This window comes from Piliocolobus tephrosceles, chromosome 3 (genome assembly GCF_002776525.5).
Source record: "Piliocolobus tephrosceles isolate RC106 chromosome 3, ASM277652v3, whole genome shotgun sequence".
Classification (NCBI taxonomy): domain Eukaryota; kingdom Metazoa; phylum Chordata; class Mammalia; order Primates; family Cercopithecidae; genus Piliocolobus; species Piliocolobus tephrosceles.
In genome coordinates this window covers 102,434,425-102,450,875 of record NC_045436.1, presented here as the reverse complement: position 1 = coordinate 102,450,875, position 16,451 = coordinate 102,434,425, and the positions used below count along the sequence as shown (strand labels likewise).

Genomic DNA, 16,451 nt, shown 5'->3' with positions numbered 1-16,451 from the left:
CAAGCAATTCTCCTGCCTCAGCCTCCCAAGTAGCTGAGATTGCAGGAGCCTGCCACCACGCCCAGCTAACTTTTGTATTTTTAGTAGAGATGGGTTTCACCATCTTGGCCAGGCTGGTCTTGAACTACTCCTGACCTCAAGTTATCCACCCACCTCAGCCTCCCAAAGTGCTGAGATTACAGGTGGGAGCCACTGCGCCTGGGCTAATGGTCCACTTTTATTTAAAGTTGTTTCTTTTGTTTCTTGTACTTTTTAAAATAGTCTATAATTTTTCTTCTTTGAGGAAAACTCCAGTAAGTATTCATTTACGTAAAGCAATCTATATTTGCATAATAGCATTTTATATTACTGTGTGCTTGTGATGACCCTATTTTGATAATTTTGGACAAAGAGGTAGGAGACAAAGATCTATGCTTTATGTTACACAGTTTTCTTTTTCTTTTTATGTTTTAACATTTATTTTCGGTTTCGGGGTACATATGAAGGTTTGTTATATAAACACGTGTCACAGGGGTTTGTGTACATACTATTTTGTCAAGTAGGTATTAAGCCCAGTACCCAACAGTTATCTTTTCTGTTCCTCTCCCTCCTCCCACTTTCCCCACTCAATTAGACCCCAGTATCTGTTGTTTCCTTCTTTGTGTTCGGAAGTTCTTGTCATTTAGCTCCCACTTACAAGTGAGAATATGTGGTATTTGTTTCTGTTCCCACATCAGTTTGCTAAGGATAATAGCCTCCAGCTCTATCCATGTTCCCACAAAAGACATGATCTCATTCTTTTTCATGGCTGGATAGTATTCCGTTGTGTATATGTACCACATTTTCTTCATACAATCTGTCATTCATGAACATTTAGAACATTTAGGTTGATTCCATGTCTTTGCTATTGTAAATAGTGCTGCGGTGAACATTCGTGTGTATGTGTCTTTATGGTAGAATGATTTATATTCCTATGGGTATATACCCAGTAATGGGATTGCTGAGTCTAATGGTCATTCTGCTTTTAGCTCTTTGAGGTATCTCCATATCGTTTTCCACAATGGTTGAACTAATTTACACTCCCAACACTGTGTAAGTGTTCCCTTTTCTCTGCAACCTCACCAGCATATATTATTTTTTGACTTTTTAATAATAGCCATTCTGACTGGTGTGAGATGGTATCTCATTGTGGTTATGATTTGCATTTCTGTAATGATCAGTGATATGAAGCTTTTTTCAGTGCTTGTAGGCTGCATTTATTTTGAGGGTGTCTTTTCATGTGCTTTGCCCACTTTTTAATGGAGTTGTTTGTTTTTCTTTTGTAAATTTAAGTTCCCTATAGATTCTGGCTATTAGACCTTTGTCAGATGCATAGTTTGCAAATGTTTTCTCCCATTTTGTAGGTTGTCTGTTTACTCTGTTTCTCTAATGAAGCAAAAGCATGTGGGAATAACAATAAGAAACCAATATTGAATTGCACAAAGCTCAGTGTTGAAGTGAGGGAGAATGTGTTTTAGAAGTGGCTTTTCTCTATGCATAATTTGGAACCTATGATAGTTACTATTATGCCAATTGAAAACTCTTGCTTTTAATATAAACAATAGAAATAGAGATAACACCTGAAGAAGCATTGGGATATGTGTAAACAATTGATTTACAGCCAATTTGGTTTGGATTGTTAAATTTTAAAACATACTCATTGAAGCAAAATTAAATCATTTTGGGAGCCTTATGTTAATTTTCTTGATAAGGAACCTCAAAAGTGTCAAGGTTATGAGAGAATCTTAATTTTGATTGTTTCCATATTTTATTTAAGGAAACATTAAGGCAACCGTATTTGTCAAATCTATGTTTAAGGGGTAAACTGTATTTTTTTTTCATACTTTATGGGGAGAAAAAGCCCATGTGGTGTTCATAGCATCTGAGTCAGATATAGGTTTGGGAAATATTTTAAGAAAAATATTTCAGGAAATAGATTGTTAGCTGTATGTATGTATTATCTAATGTTACGTTGCTAAACTCTGTTTGTTTTTACTAGTTCCATCTTTTTTCTACCCACTTAAACACACGTTAGCTTAAAATACTGTCCAAATTCCTATTCACTTGCAGAATACACTCTGATAATATCCTTAACATACTGGTACATAGTCAGGAGTCCTGTTTTCTTCTTTAGGTCACACATTTGTAAAATCTATAAATAGTGCTGTATTTGTACATGTTGCATGCTTCTTTACAAAAGTTTCCATTCTCTTTAGCTGGAATAAAATGGCAAAACGGATCCAGAGAGTGCTATTGATTTGTATCATAGTGGGGTGGGGGGAGATTAACAGGAAATTATGAGTCAGATGCAGCAGAATGAGTAATTTTTTTATTCTGAGCTATCAAAAGTGTCTTTCAGTGACCAAAAAGGGCATTCAAAGTGGTTTCCAAAGAGAATTTCTAAGCCTTTTTATATATTAGCTTTTGAAGTAAGTTTATCCATAGCACATTCCCACTGCCTCTATGCCTCTCTGCTTGTTGAGGTAACCTTTGTTTCTGACTCCAAACAGAGTTGCTTTTGTTTTTGATTTTTGTCTCAAACTTTTCAGTTTTTATAGAAGTTTTGGTTAGATATCATATTTGGAGAGATAACAGTGATAATTATTTTTGCTACCTTTTAGTAGCTCTGATGTAAAATAATTTTAGCTAGAAGACTGTAATATTTTATGAAAATAACAGGTTTGAGTGTAAATGTGTGCATTCAAGGTCTTATTATTATCTTTGACCCTCCCCTTAAGTGAGAGTGAGCCATAAAATTACATTCAGTTATTGACTTTACAAGTAATCATTGAGCACCTGCCATGTAGTAGGTGCTTTTAGATACTAGAGATAGAGTTGTGAACAACACAGAAAGTCCCTTGAGGGAAATGATAGATAGCCAATAACTATGAAAAAGCAAGTAAATAATAATACTGCCATATAATGATGGTGCCTTGAAGAAAGATAAAGCTACTTAAGAGGATAGGGAGAGCAGGGATATATAAAACAGGATATATATATATCCTGTTTTATATAGGTAGTATTTTATATAGGTAGTATATATATATATATATATATACCTGTTTTATATAGGTAGTATGATCAGAGTTTCATTACTAGAACAAGAGGCTCCTAACACCCAAGAGACTTCAAGGGTTTCAGGAGCTCTTTGTCAAGAACTGGGGACAAAGATCAAATACATATTTCCTTCCCTTTCCCCCTTCCCCCTCTCCCATCCCCCCTTCCCCCTCTCTCTCCTCCTTCCCCTCCCCCTCTCAGTCTCCTCTCCTCTCCTTTCTTCTGTCACCCAGGGTGGAGTGCAGTAGTACCATCCCAGCTCACTGCAGTCTCAACCCCCTCACCCCCAGGCTCAATCAATTCTACGCCTCAGCCTCCTGAGTAGCCAGGACTACGGGTGTGTGCCACCCTGGCCAGCGAATTTTTTGTATTTTTGTGTAGAGACAGGGTTTCACCATGTTGCCCAGGCTGGTCTCGAACTCCTGGACCGAAGTGATCCACCCACCTCACCTCCCAAAGTGCTGGGATTACAGGCATGAGCCACCACGCCCGGCCTATATATTTCTTCATACTATACTGTGTAATGCAAAGATTCTTCTGAGATGGGAAAATAAAATTTGTTTAAGCTCTTGCAACCTTACTTAAAATGAAGTTTGCTTGATTAGCCTTAAAACAATTGTTTTCCTCCCAGTTCTCACCTGTCTCCTCTTTTCTATATAGCAGACAATATGAAACACCCTTTGAAGGCAACTTAATTAATCAGGAGATCATGCTAAAACGGCAAGAAGAAGAACTGATGCAGCTGCAAGCCAAAATGGCCCTTAGGCAGTCTCGGTTGAGCCTATATCCGGGAGACACAATCAAAGCGTCCATGCTTGACATCACCAGGGATCCATTAAGAGAAATTGCCCTAGAAACGGCCATGACCCAAAGAAAACTGAGGGTAAGTTGATTCTCAGGTCACTACACATCTAGACCTGCTCTCACAGGGAACTCTTGGGCAAAGTACTTTTAAAAATTGCTATAGGTATCCATCTAAAGTTACCTGTAGATGAAACTGAAATCCCATATTCATTTCCACGGGGATTAAATATCTTTTGGTTGATATTAAAATAAACATTTAGCCGTTTTCATTATTCCATTTAAAAAATAACTTAGATGAATTTAGAGTGTCCTAACTATATACTTTAAAAGTATATTCATAATCCTTAAAGTTAACTGGCTGTATTTGGTATTGTGGGAGATTATTTTTTAATATTCAGAAATTTATTATTCCATATGTTGAGAAGATCAGACATGGAAAGTTCAAGATTAGTTCCAAAGTTCAAGAATGTTATCAAGTGCATTTCATCTTGTTGCTCCGTCATTCTCAGAATTATAGTAATAATTGACTTTATAGTTAAAAGAGGACTCCATTAGCTCCAGACATCATATCTTCACATTTACAGTATCCAAAGACAGGAAGGAACAAGTCTATGTCTTGTATCATGTGGAAGGATATTTTTATGTGTCTGTTCTTCTAGTTAGTATATTTTTCTTTCAACCTGACTTTAAATGTATTTTTATAAACATAAAATCAAAATGAACGGTTCTTTTCTCATGTAAACTATCTTAAACATTTTACAACTTCTATATTATTGTTAGTGTTATAAAATACTTTATTATGTGACTTTACTGTGTGCTATAATTTCTTTAGTCAGTTCCAATTATTGGACATTTTAAATGTTTCTAATTTGCTGTTGAAAGTAATGCTCTAAAAAGCAGGGCTCCAGAGGTCTGCATTGGTCCATGGCCTGGTCATAGCAGGAGGTGAGCAAGGAGCTAGCATTGCCACCTGAGCTCCACCTCCTGTCACATCAGCATCAGCGTTAGATTCTCATAGGAGTATGAGCCCTGTTGTGAACTGCGTTACATGTTCCTTATGATAATCTAATGCCTGATGATCTGAGATGGAACAGTTTCATCCCAAAACTGCCCACTCCTACCTGTCTGTGGAAAAATTTTCTTCCACAAAACCCGTCCCTGGTGCCAAAAAGATTGGGGACAGATGCTTTAATGAACATCCCTATAGCTAACTCATTGCAGTTAACTTTCTCCAAGCAAAATAGCCTAGTCAAAGGCAGACACCATTTAAGACATTTGATACATATTGTCAAATTACCCTTCCAAAAGTTTGTGCCAGATTTTTCTTACTATGATCGTGCCTGTTTCTTCATATTCTTACCTATTCTGGATATTATCATTCTTTTTTACTATCACCAACTTGAAAGGTGAAGCAATATTTTATTTGTAATGTTAGTTTAAAATAATTCTTCAAAAGCAAAATAAATAATAGTAAACCTGGTAAAATCTAGAATGATTTTTTCTTTTTAATTCTGCACTAAGAAATTATATTACCCTATACTATTTTCATTTTCTGTTCTTTGCTTCAGAGAATTATCTTAAAAGCACATTTGTATGCTCTGAAGTTAATAGAATTCAAATTTCCTTAAGAAAGGAAAAAATTTCCTTAGAGAAATTTTTTCTCTAAGGAGAAAAAACTGTTGGGTGGTGAAAATTGCATTGAACTACAAATTGGAAGACATGTATTCTATTCCTTATGATGCTGTTATATGACTTCATGTAAATTTTAAAACCTCTTTATTCCTCATTGTGCTAATTTTTAAAATGTGGAATTGGATTGCTATCCAATTTTTGAAGTTTTTAGATTCCAATAAAATGTAACTGAACATATTTCAGGCAAAAGGAAGAAACTCAATAAAGTTTCATCAATTTATTACCAATATCTACATCAAAACTAAGTAATAGGTAGGATGTCATACAATATATAGTGTGGGCTTCCAATATAATAATTCAGTGAGCAGCACAAATGGCACATACATATACACCCCTTTTTCCTAAACCTTAGTTTTAGAGAGCTAAGCTAGACTTTAGTTCATTCACAATTCATAAATTATAGATCATACCTTTATAGCATGCCACTGTTATATGTCATTTTGCTAAAAACCTGTTTCCTTTCTTGGGCAGTCAATTTCTAGCTATTTCAAACAAAACATTTCTTCATCAGAGATATTCTGTGTCAGTGATTAGATAATTTGAACTACTGGTCATTAAAGGACTACATAGTGTTTTTTCTGAAAAGAGCTGGAGGTTTTATTTTTGAGGCCGAAAAGGGTAATGGGGTTTGGAAGTACAGTTTAAATTAATATTCTTTCCCAAAACATAAATTTTTAGGATTTTTTTTTCTTTTGGTGAAGACTCATCTTAACTTCTTCATACCCTATTGCCATAGTTGATCTTTATTAGATTCTGTGTTTCCCATGGCAGACCACTTTCATTCTTCTTTTATATATATACTTTAAGTTCTGGGGGACATGTGCACAATGTGCAGGTTTGTTACATAGGTATACATGTGTCATGTTGGTTTGCTGCACCCATCAACTCGTCATTTTACATTAGGTGTTTCTCCTAATGCTATCCCTCCCCCAGCTCCCCACCCCCTGAAAGGCCCTGGTGTGTGATGTTCCCTGCCCTGTGTCCAAGTGTTCTTATTGTTCAGTTCCCACCCATGAGTGAGAACATGTAATGTTTGGTTTTCTGTCCTTGTGATAGTTTCCTGAGAATGATGGTTTCCAGCTTCATCCATGTCCCTGCAAAGGACATTAACTCATCCTTTTTTATAGCTGCATAGTATTCCATAGTGTATATGTGCCACATTTTCTTTATCCAGTTGGACATTTGGGTTGGTTCCAAGTCTTTGCTATCGTGAATAGTGCTGTAATAAACATACGTGTGCATGTGTCTTTATAGTAGCATGATTTATAATCCTTTGGGTATAGACCCAGGATTGGGATGGCTGGGTCAAATGGTATTTCTAGTTCTAGATTCTTGAGTTATCGCCACACTGTCTTCCACAAAGGTTGAACTACTTTACACTCCCACCAACAGTGTAAAAGCGTTCCTATTTCTCCACATCCTCTCCAGCATCTGTTGTTTTCTGACTTTGTAATGATCACCATTCTAATTGGCATGAGATGGTATCTCATTGTGTTTTTGATTTGCATTTCTCTGATGACTAGTGATGATGAGCATTTTTTCATGTGTCTGTTGGCTGCATAAATGTCTTCTTTTTTTTTTTACATTTAACCTAATTTTATTCATGCTTGCCTTGGGATGGGGAATAGATCATTCAGTAAAAACATACAGTAAAAACAAAATGTCTTATCATGTACAACTTTCAAACTACAATAATGATGCACCTTAATTACTTCCATGCACACAAGTCTAACATTCGTTTTTTTAAAAAACAAGCACAATTAAGACTTCTAGGAGCATTTTATAATAAAGTAATTCCCAAATAATTTTTCTTTGTAGATAGATCAAGCACCTCCAAAATACAAATTCCTACACACAGTGAGCACGTCACTTGAAATGAACACTTAAGTAAATTAAGTACGTGGACAGCCTTAGGATAAGCTGACATTATAGATTCAGCTAGGTAGGCAACAAACCATAGTGACAAATGGAAAAAGTGTATTTACAAATAAGTTTTAAAAACTAAGCCAATTTTTATAATTAAATACAGAAAATATACTGATTTGCTAAAATAAATAAGATGTGATGTATTAACACTTTACTATAAAGAATGCATACCAGAACATTTATAAACAGTGAATGAGTTTTATTAAGAATAGTTTACTGCAATAAACACTGGCTAAATAGAAGTGCATTTTGTGAAGCACTATGAGTGGTATATGTTTTGCCACATACTCTTGTTACCTTGTGGTAGATAACACATGTGTACCTAATTCGGCATTCATTTTCACTTGTTGCTGGTATCATGTATTTTAAGAAATGTGTACAGTATGAACAACTTGAAAATACTCATGAATGAAAAATGTCTTAGAAAAAAATAGCTATTTTCATGCAATTATGTACAGTCTCACTGTGTAAATTTCAAGGCAAGGTTTGTTTCCTGTAAAACAGATCATTGTTCTATGAGAGAATGTTCTTTACTTAGTGCATTTCTTTTCTCCTCCCGTGTTACGTTATTTTGCTCTAGTCTTTATTTTTGTGTGCAAATGACATGCCAGTTAAAATGAAAATTATCTCACATGTAGAAAAAGGAAGTTTGGATTTTAAAAACCAATAACTCATAAAATCCTTACTAAATGACACCATCTGATTCAAGTAAAAAATGACTTAAACACTAGTAATAAAAGAAGACAAAACACATTTCATGAAGAATACAAAGATAAATGTCTGCTGAGTGTTTTAGTTCAGATGTTTCAGAATGCTACTGTATGTTTTATGAGGAATTTGAGGGGAAGATTTCATAGCAGAAGGTATTAATGTGGACTGTATTGACTTAAGTGGTGACCCAGCTGGACTGTGAAACTGTGGGATGTCTATGGACTGGAGCTACTTGTTAAAGAGGAACTCCCCACTGTTGTTCAGAAATCCTTCCTCATGTCCTTTCTCCCCAAGCCTCCCATCTTCTACTGGCTCAGTTTCTAGCATTTCAGTATCTTCTTTCCTGCTAGAGAACTTGTCCAAGTAACTAGTGTGTTTTCCTTCTCAACTTGTTCATCCTTCCTTACTTCACAAAACTGATTTATGAGAAAACAGTCCTCCCCATCACTTACAACTGGCTGTCCCAAGAAGAGTGGTACAAGGCTTCTAATTGAGCCACATTTGTCATTCCTTTTTCCTGTTTTTCTCAGCTTACTGACTTTGATATCAAACTTTTCAATTCTAGTTGGGACACTGAGCTATTCAAGTCATTTAATTTATCAACATCAGCAGGCTCATCCTGGGAACTAATTTGAATAGTTCCTGTAATAAAGGAATCAAATTCAAATCCCTGATTCTTTTCCCTTTCTTTTCCAGCCATTTGCTGTGATGCTTCCTCTAGTGCTATCTGGGCTTTAACCAATGCATTCCTTTCACATTTTGATTTGCCTTTCTTATCGGATTTTTCTTTTCTTTCTTTCCAATTGGAAAGATCTATAATAAGCTTGGGTTCATAGTAATGGTTAACTTCACTCTCTCTCCAAACTAAGTTATCTAAATATGATGATGAGCTCGTTTTGTAGTTACAAGTATGGCTACACTCCAGATAACAATATTTGTTTTCATGATGATCTGAGTATTGCCAACAAGCCTCAGTAGAGTAATTGGTATCAAAAGCAGGATCCTTCAGATACTTTTCCCAATCTCCCTCCAAGTATTTCCAGGGATCAACTTGTACTTCTTCTTCATCAGTGACATCGGGCAGAGCTCTTGGATCAAGCTGAACTTCATCAATATCAAAGTTGTTATGTATAGGCCAATCATGCTCTGAAAACTGACAATCATGGTACCTTTCCCAGTTATAAATGTGACTGTGAGTTTCATCCATAAGCAAAATATCATCAACTTCATCTTCAATATGAAAAGGATGGCTTGAAATTGGCTCATCCATTGGAAAAGAATATATGCTCATGTAAGGATGGGAGAGCGCTTCTTCTGCTGTTAACCAATCCATGGGGCTAAATATCAAAATTTGTTCCAGGAAATCCAGTGCTTCTCGACTGATTCCTGGAAGCAGCTGAGTTAAAGGTTTGTGTGACTCAGTCATGTCATTTCTAATGTAAACTGGAATTATGCTGAGAAGCTCCTGATGATCTTCCTCATGTACAACAGGAATAGATTCTAAAATGAGTTGCATCTGTTCAAGTTCATGTGCACCTGCAAAAAGGTTTTACCAGTCAGCATTTCAGCAAAGAATGCAGGCTGCAGCCCACATGTCAATGGCTTTAGTGTAATTATTAGGAGAAAGTAAAAGATGTGGAGATCTGTACCATTTAGTAACCAATCCTTCAGAAAGATGACCCTTTTGGGAATAATGAGGATCCATGATCCATGCAAGACCAGAGTCACCTATCTTCAGCACCAAGTCTTCAGTATTGATGAAAAAATTAGCTGGTTTGAGATCTCTGTGCAGTACATTTGCAGAATGAATATACTTGAGCCCCCCTAGCAGCTGATACATGAACAGCCTGGCATGCTCTTCCAGTAGAGGGCCCTGCTCCAGCACATTAGCCAAGTCTGTCTCCATGTACTCCTGAGCAATGTAAACACTGTTCAGTTCCGTAAGAGAGCCCACATCGTCTATTAATTGGCTTCCACTGGGACCAAGAATTTCAAACACTTTCACAGTGTTATTATGGTCAAGTCTTCTAATAATTTTGATTTCACGTAGAGCATGTTTGATACTCTAGGGATCAGTAAGGGCAATTTTCTTGATGGCTACTCTTCTGTCACAGTCATTGTCTACAGCAGAAGAAACCAAGCCATTGCCTTCACAACCAGTCGTTTTAAGTCCATATACCTAGAACCCAGATCAAAACCATGAATCTTCATGAGACTTTCAAATTTCTCTGCCATTTTGAAACCCTTACTATTGCCTTTTCCCTTCTAATTGAACTTGTGTAAACAAGGAAGAAAACTGGCATCAAAAGGAAAGATCTTTCAAAAAGGGAGAAGAAAAATAATTATGCTTCCACAGCAAGATGGTTTCTTGATGTTCATTGCATATGCCAGACAGGCCTGTTGTATTCCCCTTAGATTTAAAGCTCAAAAAGCTCTACTCATATTGAGAATTAAAAAGATTGCAGTACTCATAGCTCAAGAAAGGGGCAGCAACTCTGCAGACATTTAAAGAAAACAAGAAACTCAAACGGAATGAAATGACATGCTGTACACTCAAATTACCTTGCTAAACGATTTAACATTTAACAAAAATGTGAATAAATATGCACACAACAGGCTTCTATGAACATTCTCCTCACAGTGAAGATACATTCAGTGTTGGATTGGTCCTAAGCAGCATCGTTCTAAGGTGCTGATAAGCACTATTTCTGTTTTGCTTCTTTTCTTCCTTTGTTGCTATATATTTATTTCAACAGGAAGCCGTGGCAGTTGTTGATTAACAGAAGATGTCTTTTGTTCGTGATCAGGTGGCTCCATTTCACCACAATCACAATCAAAGCTCCCATCCATCTTACTCTGATACAACGAAACTTTTCTGACTCATCGAGAGAGTATGGGGCTTGCTGAGAGCCCCTAGTGTCGGCTCAGGTCTCCGGCTGTGCTGGCGGCAGCGGCGTCTCCGAGGCTCTCGCTTTGCCACAGTCACCGCCATGTAACCCCGACCTGCGAGAGAGGGCGAAGACAAATGTCTTATTTTGAGAAGTGTCTCTTCATATCCTTTGCCTACTTTTGATGGGGTTGTTTGTTTTTTTCTTGTAAATTTATTGAAGTTCTCTGTAGATTCTGGATATTAGCCTTTTGTCAGATGGATAGATTGCAAAAATTTTCTCCCATTCAGTAGATTGCCTGTTTACTCAGATGCTAGTTTCTTTTGCTGTGCAGAAGCTCTTTAATTTAATTAGATCCTATTTGTCAATTTTGGCTTTTGTTGCCATTGCTTTTGGTGTTTTAGTCATGAAGTCCTTACCCATCCCTGTGTCCTGAATGGTATTGCCTAGGTTTTCTTCTGGATTTTTATGGCTTTAGGTCTAACATTTAACTCTTTAATCCATCTTGAATTAATTTTTGTATATGATGTAAGGAAGGGATCCAGTTTCAACTTTCTACATATGGCTAGCCAGTTTTCCCAGCACCATTTATTAAATAGGGAATGCTTTCCCCATTTCTTGTTTCTGTCAGGTTTGTCAAAGATCAGATGGTTGTAGATGTGTGGTATTATTTCTGAGACCTCTGTTCTGTTCCATTGGTCTATATATCTGTTTTGGTACCAGTACCATGCTGTTTTGGTTACTGTAGCCTTGTAGTATAGTTTGAAGTCAGGTAGCGTGATGCCTCCTGTTTTGTTCTTTTTGCTTAGGATTGTCTTCACTATGCGGGCTCTTTTTTGGTTCCATATGAACTTTAAAATAGTTTTTTCCAATTCTGTGAAGAAAGTCATTGGCAGCCTGATGGGGATGGCATTGAATACAAATTGCCTTGGGCAGTATGGCCATTTTCACGATATTGATTCTTCCTATTCATGAGCATGGAATATTCTTCCGTTTATTTGTGTCCTCTTTTATTTCATTGAGCAGTGGTTTGTTGTTCTGCTTGAAGAGGTCCTTCACATCCCTTGTAAGTTGGATTCCTAGGTATTTTATTCTCTTTGTAGCTATTGTGAATGGGAGTTCACTATGATTTGGCTCTTTGTCTGTTATTGGTGTATAGGAATGTTTGTGATTTTTGCACATTGGTTTTGTATCCTGAGACTTTGCTGAAGTTGTTTATCAGCTTCAGGAGATTTTGGGCTGAGACAGTGGGTTTTCTAAATATCCAATTATATCATCTGCAAACAGGGACTATTTGACTTCCTCTTTTCCTAGTTGAATACCTTTATTTCCTTCTCTTGCCTGATTGCCTTGGCCAGAACTTCCAACACTATGTTGAATAGGAGTGGGGAGAGAGGGCATCGCTGTCTTGTGTCAGTTTTCAAAGGGAATGCTTCCAGTTTTTGCTCATTTAGTGTGATACTGGCAGTGGGTTTGTCATAAATAGCATTTATTATTTTGAGGTAGGTTCCATCAATACCTAGTTTATTGAGAGTTTTTAGAATGAAGGGCTGATTGTGTTGAAGGCCTTTTCTGCATCTATTGAGATAATCATGTGGTTTTTGTCATTGATTCTGTTTATGTGATGGATTACATTTATTGATTTGCATATGTTGAACCAGCCTTGTATCCCAGGGATGAAGCCGACTTGATCATCATGGTGGATAAGCTTTTTGATGTGCTGCTGGATTCGGTTTGCTAGTATTTTATTAAGGATTTTTGCATCGATGTTCATCAGAGATATTGGTCTAAAATTCTCTTTTTTTGTTGTGTCTCTGCCAGGCTTTGGTATCAGCATGATGTTGGCCTCATAAAATGAGTTAGGGAGGATTCCCTCTTTTTCTGTTGATTGGAATAGTTTCAGAAGGAATGGTACCAGCTCCTCCTTTTACCTCTGGTAGAATTTGGCTGTAAATCCATCTGGTCCTGGACTTTTTTTGGTTGGTAGGCTGTTAATTATTGCCTCGATTTCAGAGCCTGTTATTAGTCTATTTAGGGATTCAAGTTCTTCCCAGTTTAGTCTTAGGAGAGTGTATGTGTCCAGGAATTTATCCATTTCTTCTAGGTCTTCTAGTTTATTTGCATTGAAGTGTTTATAGTATTCTCTGATGGTGGTTTGTATTTCTGTGGGGTCAGTGGTGATATCCCTTTATCATTTTTTATTACGTCTATTTGATTCTTCTCTCTTTTCTTCTTTATTACTCTTGCTAGCGGTCTATTTTGTTGATCTTTACAAAAAACTAGCTCCTGGATTCATTGAGTTTTTTGAAGGGTTTTTTGTGTCTCTGTCTCCTGCAGTTCTCCTCTGATCTTAGTTATTTCTTGTCTTCTGCTAGCTTTTGAATGTGTTTCCTCTTGCTTCTCTAGTTCTTTTAATTGTGATGTTAGGGTGTCGATTTTAGATCTTTTCTGCTTTTTCTTGTGGGCATTTAGTGCTATAAATTTCCCTCTACACACTGCTTTAAATATGTCCCAGAGATTCTGGTACACTGAGTCTTTGTTCTCATTGGTTTCAAAGAACATCTTTATTTCTGCCTTCATTTCGTTATCTACCCAGTAGTCATTCAGGAGCAGGTTGTTCAGTTTCCTTGCAGTTGTGTGGTTTTGGGTGAGTTTCTTAATCCTGAGTTCTAATTTGATCGCACTGTGGTCTGAGAGACAGTTTGTTGTGATTTCTGTTCTTTTACATTTGCTGAGGAGTGCTTTACTTCCAATTATGTGGTCAATTTTAGAATAAGTGCAATGTGGTGCTGAGAAGAATGTATATTCTGTTGATTTGGGGTGGAGAGTTCTGTAGATGTCTATTAGGTCCACTTGTTGCAGAGCTGAGTTTAAGTCCTTGATATCCTTGTTAACCTTCTGTCTCATTGATCTAATATTGACAGTGGGGTATTAAAGTCTCCCATTATTGTTGTATGGGTGTCTAAGTCTCTTTGTAGGTCTCTAAAGACTTGCTTTATGAATCTGGGTGCTCCTGTCTTGGGTGCATATATATTTAGGATATTTAGCTCTTCTTGTTGAGTTGATCCCTTTACCATTATGTAATGGCCTTCTTTATCTCTTTTGATCTTTGTTGGTTTAAAGTTTGTTTTATCAGAGACTAGGATTGCAACCCCCACTTTTTTGTTTGTTTGTTTGTTTGTTTGTTTGCTTTCCATTTGCTTAGTAGATCTTCCTCCATCCCTTTATTTTGAGCCTATGTGTATCTCTGCATGTGAGATGGGTCTCCTGAATATAGCACACCAATGAGTCTTGACTCTTTATCCAATTTGCCACTTTGTATCTTTTAATTGGGGCATTTAGCCCATTTACATTTAAGGTTAATATTGTTATGTGTGAATTTGATCCTGTCATTATGATGTTATCTGGTCATTTTGCCCATTAATTGAGGCAATTTTTTCATAGCATCGATGGTTTTTACAATTTGGCCTGTTTTTGCAGTGGCTGGTACCGGTTGTTCCTTTCCATGTTTAGTGCTTCCTTCAGGAGCCCTTGTAAGGCAGGCCTGGTGGTGACAAAAATCTCTCAGCATTTGCTTATCTGTAAAGGAATTTATTTCTCCTTCACTTATGAAGCTTAGTTTGGCTGGATATGAAATTCTGGGTTGAAAATTCTTTTCTTTAAGAATATTGAATATTGGCCACCACTCTCTTCTGGCTTGTAGGGTTTCTGCAGAGAGATCTGCTGTTAGTCTGTTAGGCTTCCCTTTGTGGGTAACCTGACCTTTCTCTCTGTCTGGCCTTAACATTTTTTCCTTCATTTCAACCTTGGTGAATGTGACAATTATGTGTCTTGGGATTGTTCTTCTCAAGGAGTATCTTTGTGGTGTTCTCTTTATTTCCTGAATTTGAATGTTGGCCTGCCTTGCTAGGCTGGGGAAGTTCTCCTGAATAATATCCTGAAGAGTGTTTTCCAACTTGCTTCCATTCTCCCCATCACTTTCTGGTACACCGGAAAGTCATACGTAGATTTGATCTTTTCACATAGTCCCATATTTCTTAGAGGCTTTGTTTGTTTCTTTTTACTCTTTTTTTCTGTAAACTTGCCTTCTCGCTTTATTTCATTAATTTGATCTTCAATCAGTGATACCCTTTCTTCCACTTGATCAAATCAACTAATGAAGCTTGTGCATGTATCACGAAGTTCTTGTGCCGTGGTTTTCAGTTCTATCAGGTCTTTTAAGGTCTTCCCTACACTGTTTATTCTAGTTAGCCATTCATCTAACCTTTCTGCAAGGTTTTTAGCTTCCTTGCAATGGGTTTGAACATGCTCCTTTAGCTCAAAGTTTGTTATTACCAAGGTTCTGAAGCCTACTTCTGTCAACTTGTCAAAGTCATTCTCCATCCAGCTTTGTTCTGTTGCTGGTGAGGAGCTGCGATCCTTTGGAGGAGAAGAGGCACTCTGGTTTTTAGAATTTCCAGCTTTTCTGCTCTGGTTTCTCCCCATCTTTGTGGTTTTATCTACCTTTGGTCTTTGATGTTGGTGACCTACAGATGGGGTTTGTTGTAGATGTCCTTTTTTTGTTGATATTGATGCTATTTCTTTCTGTTTGTTAGTTTTTCTTCTAATAGATCCCTCAGCTGCAGGTCTTTTGGAGTGTGCTGGAGGTCCACTCCAGACCCTGTTTGCCTGGGTATCACCAGTGGATGCTGCAGAACAGCAAATATTGCTGCCTGATCCTTCCTCTGGAAGTTTTGTCCCAGAGGGGCACCCAACTGTATGAGGCATCTGTCAGCCCCTACTGGGAGGTGTCTCCCGGTTAGGCTATGGGAGGGTCAAGGACCCGTTCCCAGAGCTCAAATGCCATGCTGGGAGAACCACTGCTCTCTTCAGAGCTGCCAGACAGGAATGTTTAAGTCTGCAGAATTTTCTGCTGCCTTTTGTTCTGCTATGCCCTGCCCACAGAGGTGGAGTCTATAGAGGCAGCAGGCCTTGCTGAGCTGCAATGGGCTCTACCCAGTATGAGCTTCCCGGCCGCTTTGTTTACCTACTCAAGCCTCAGCAATGGCGGACATCCCCCACCAGGCTGCAGCCTTCAAGTTGATCTCAGACTGCTGCGCCAGCAGTGAGCAAGGCTCCATGGTTGTGGGACCTGTCGAGCCAGGAACGGGAGAAAATCTCCTGGTCTGCTGGTTGCTAAGACTGTGGGCAAAGTGCAGTATTTGGATGGGAGTGTTCTGTTGTTCCAGGTACAGTTTGTCTCAGCTTCCCTTGGTTAGGAAAAGGAAATCCCCCTACTCCTTGGGCTTCCTGGGTGAGGCAACACCCCCCTCCCCACCAGCTTCAGCTTGCCCCCGAGGGCTGCACCCACTGTCC

General features: G+C 37.8%; 1 protein-coding gene and 1 pseudogene across 4 annotated transcripts in view; one reads left to right on the top strand and one right to left on the bottom strand.

Annotated features, from left to right (window-relative positions):
- Window positions 1-16,451, top strand: part of PTPN13 (protein tyrosine phosphatase non-receptor type 13) — a 222,244-nt gene that overhangs the window by 115,761 nt on the left and 90,032 nt on the right. For all 4 annotated transcript variants that reach the window (XM_023198105.2, XM_023198108.3, XM_023198107.3 and 1 more), the window contains exon 10: window positions 3,736-3,958. In XM_023198105.2, coding sequence (XP_023053873.2) covers window positions 3,736-3,958 — 223 coding nt within the window. The remainder of the gene's footprint in view (window positions 1-3,735; window positions 3,959-16,451) is intronic.
- On the bottom strand, window positions 8,290-10,443 carry LOC111530877 (annotated as a pseudogene).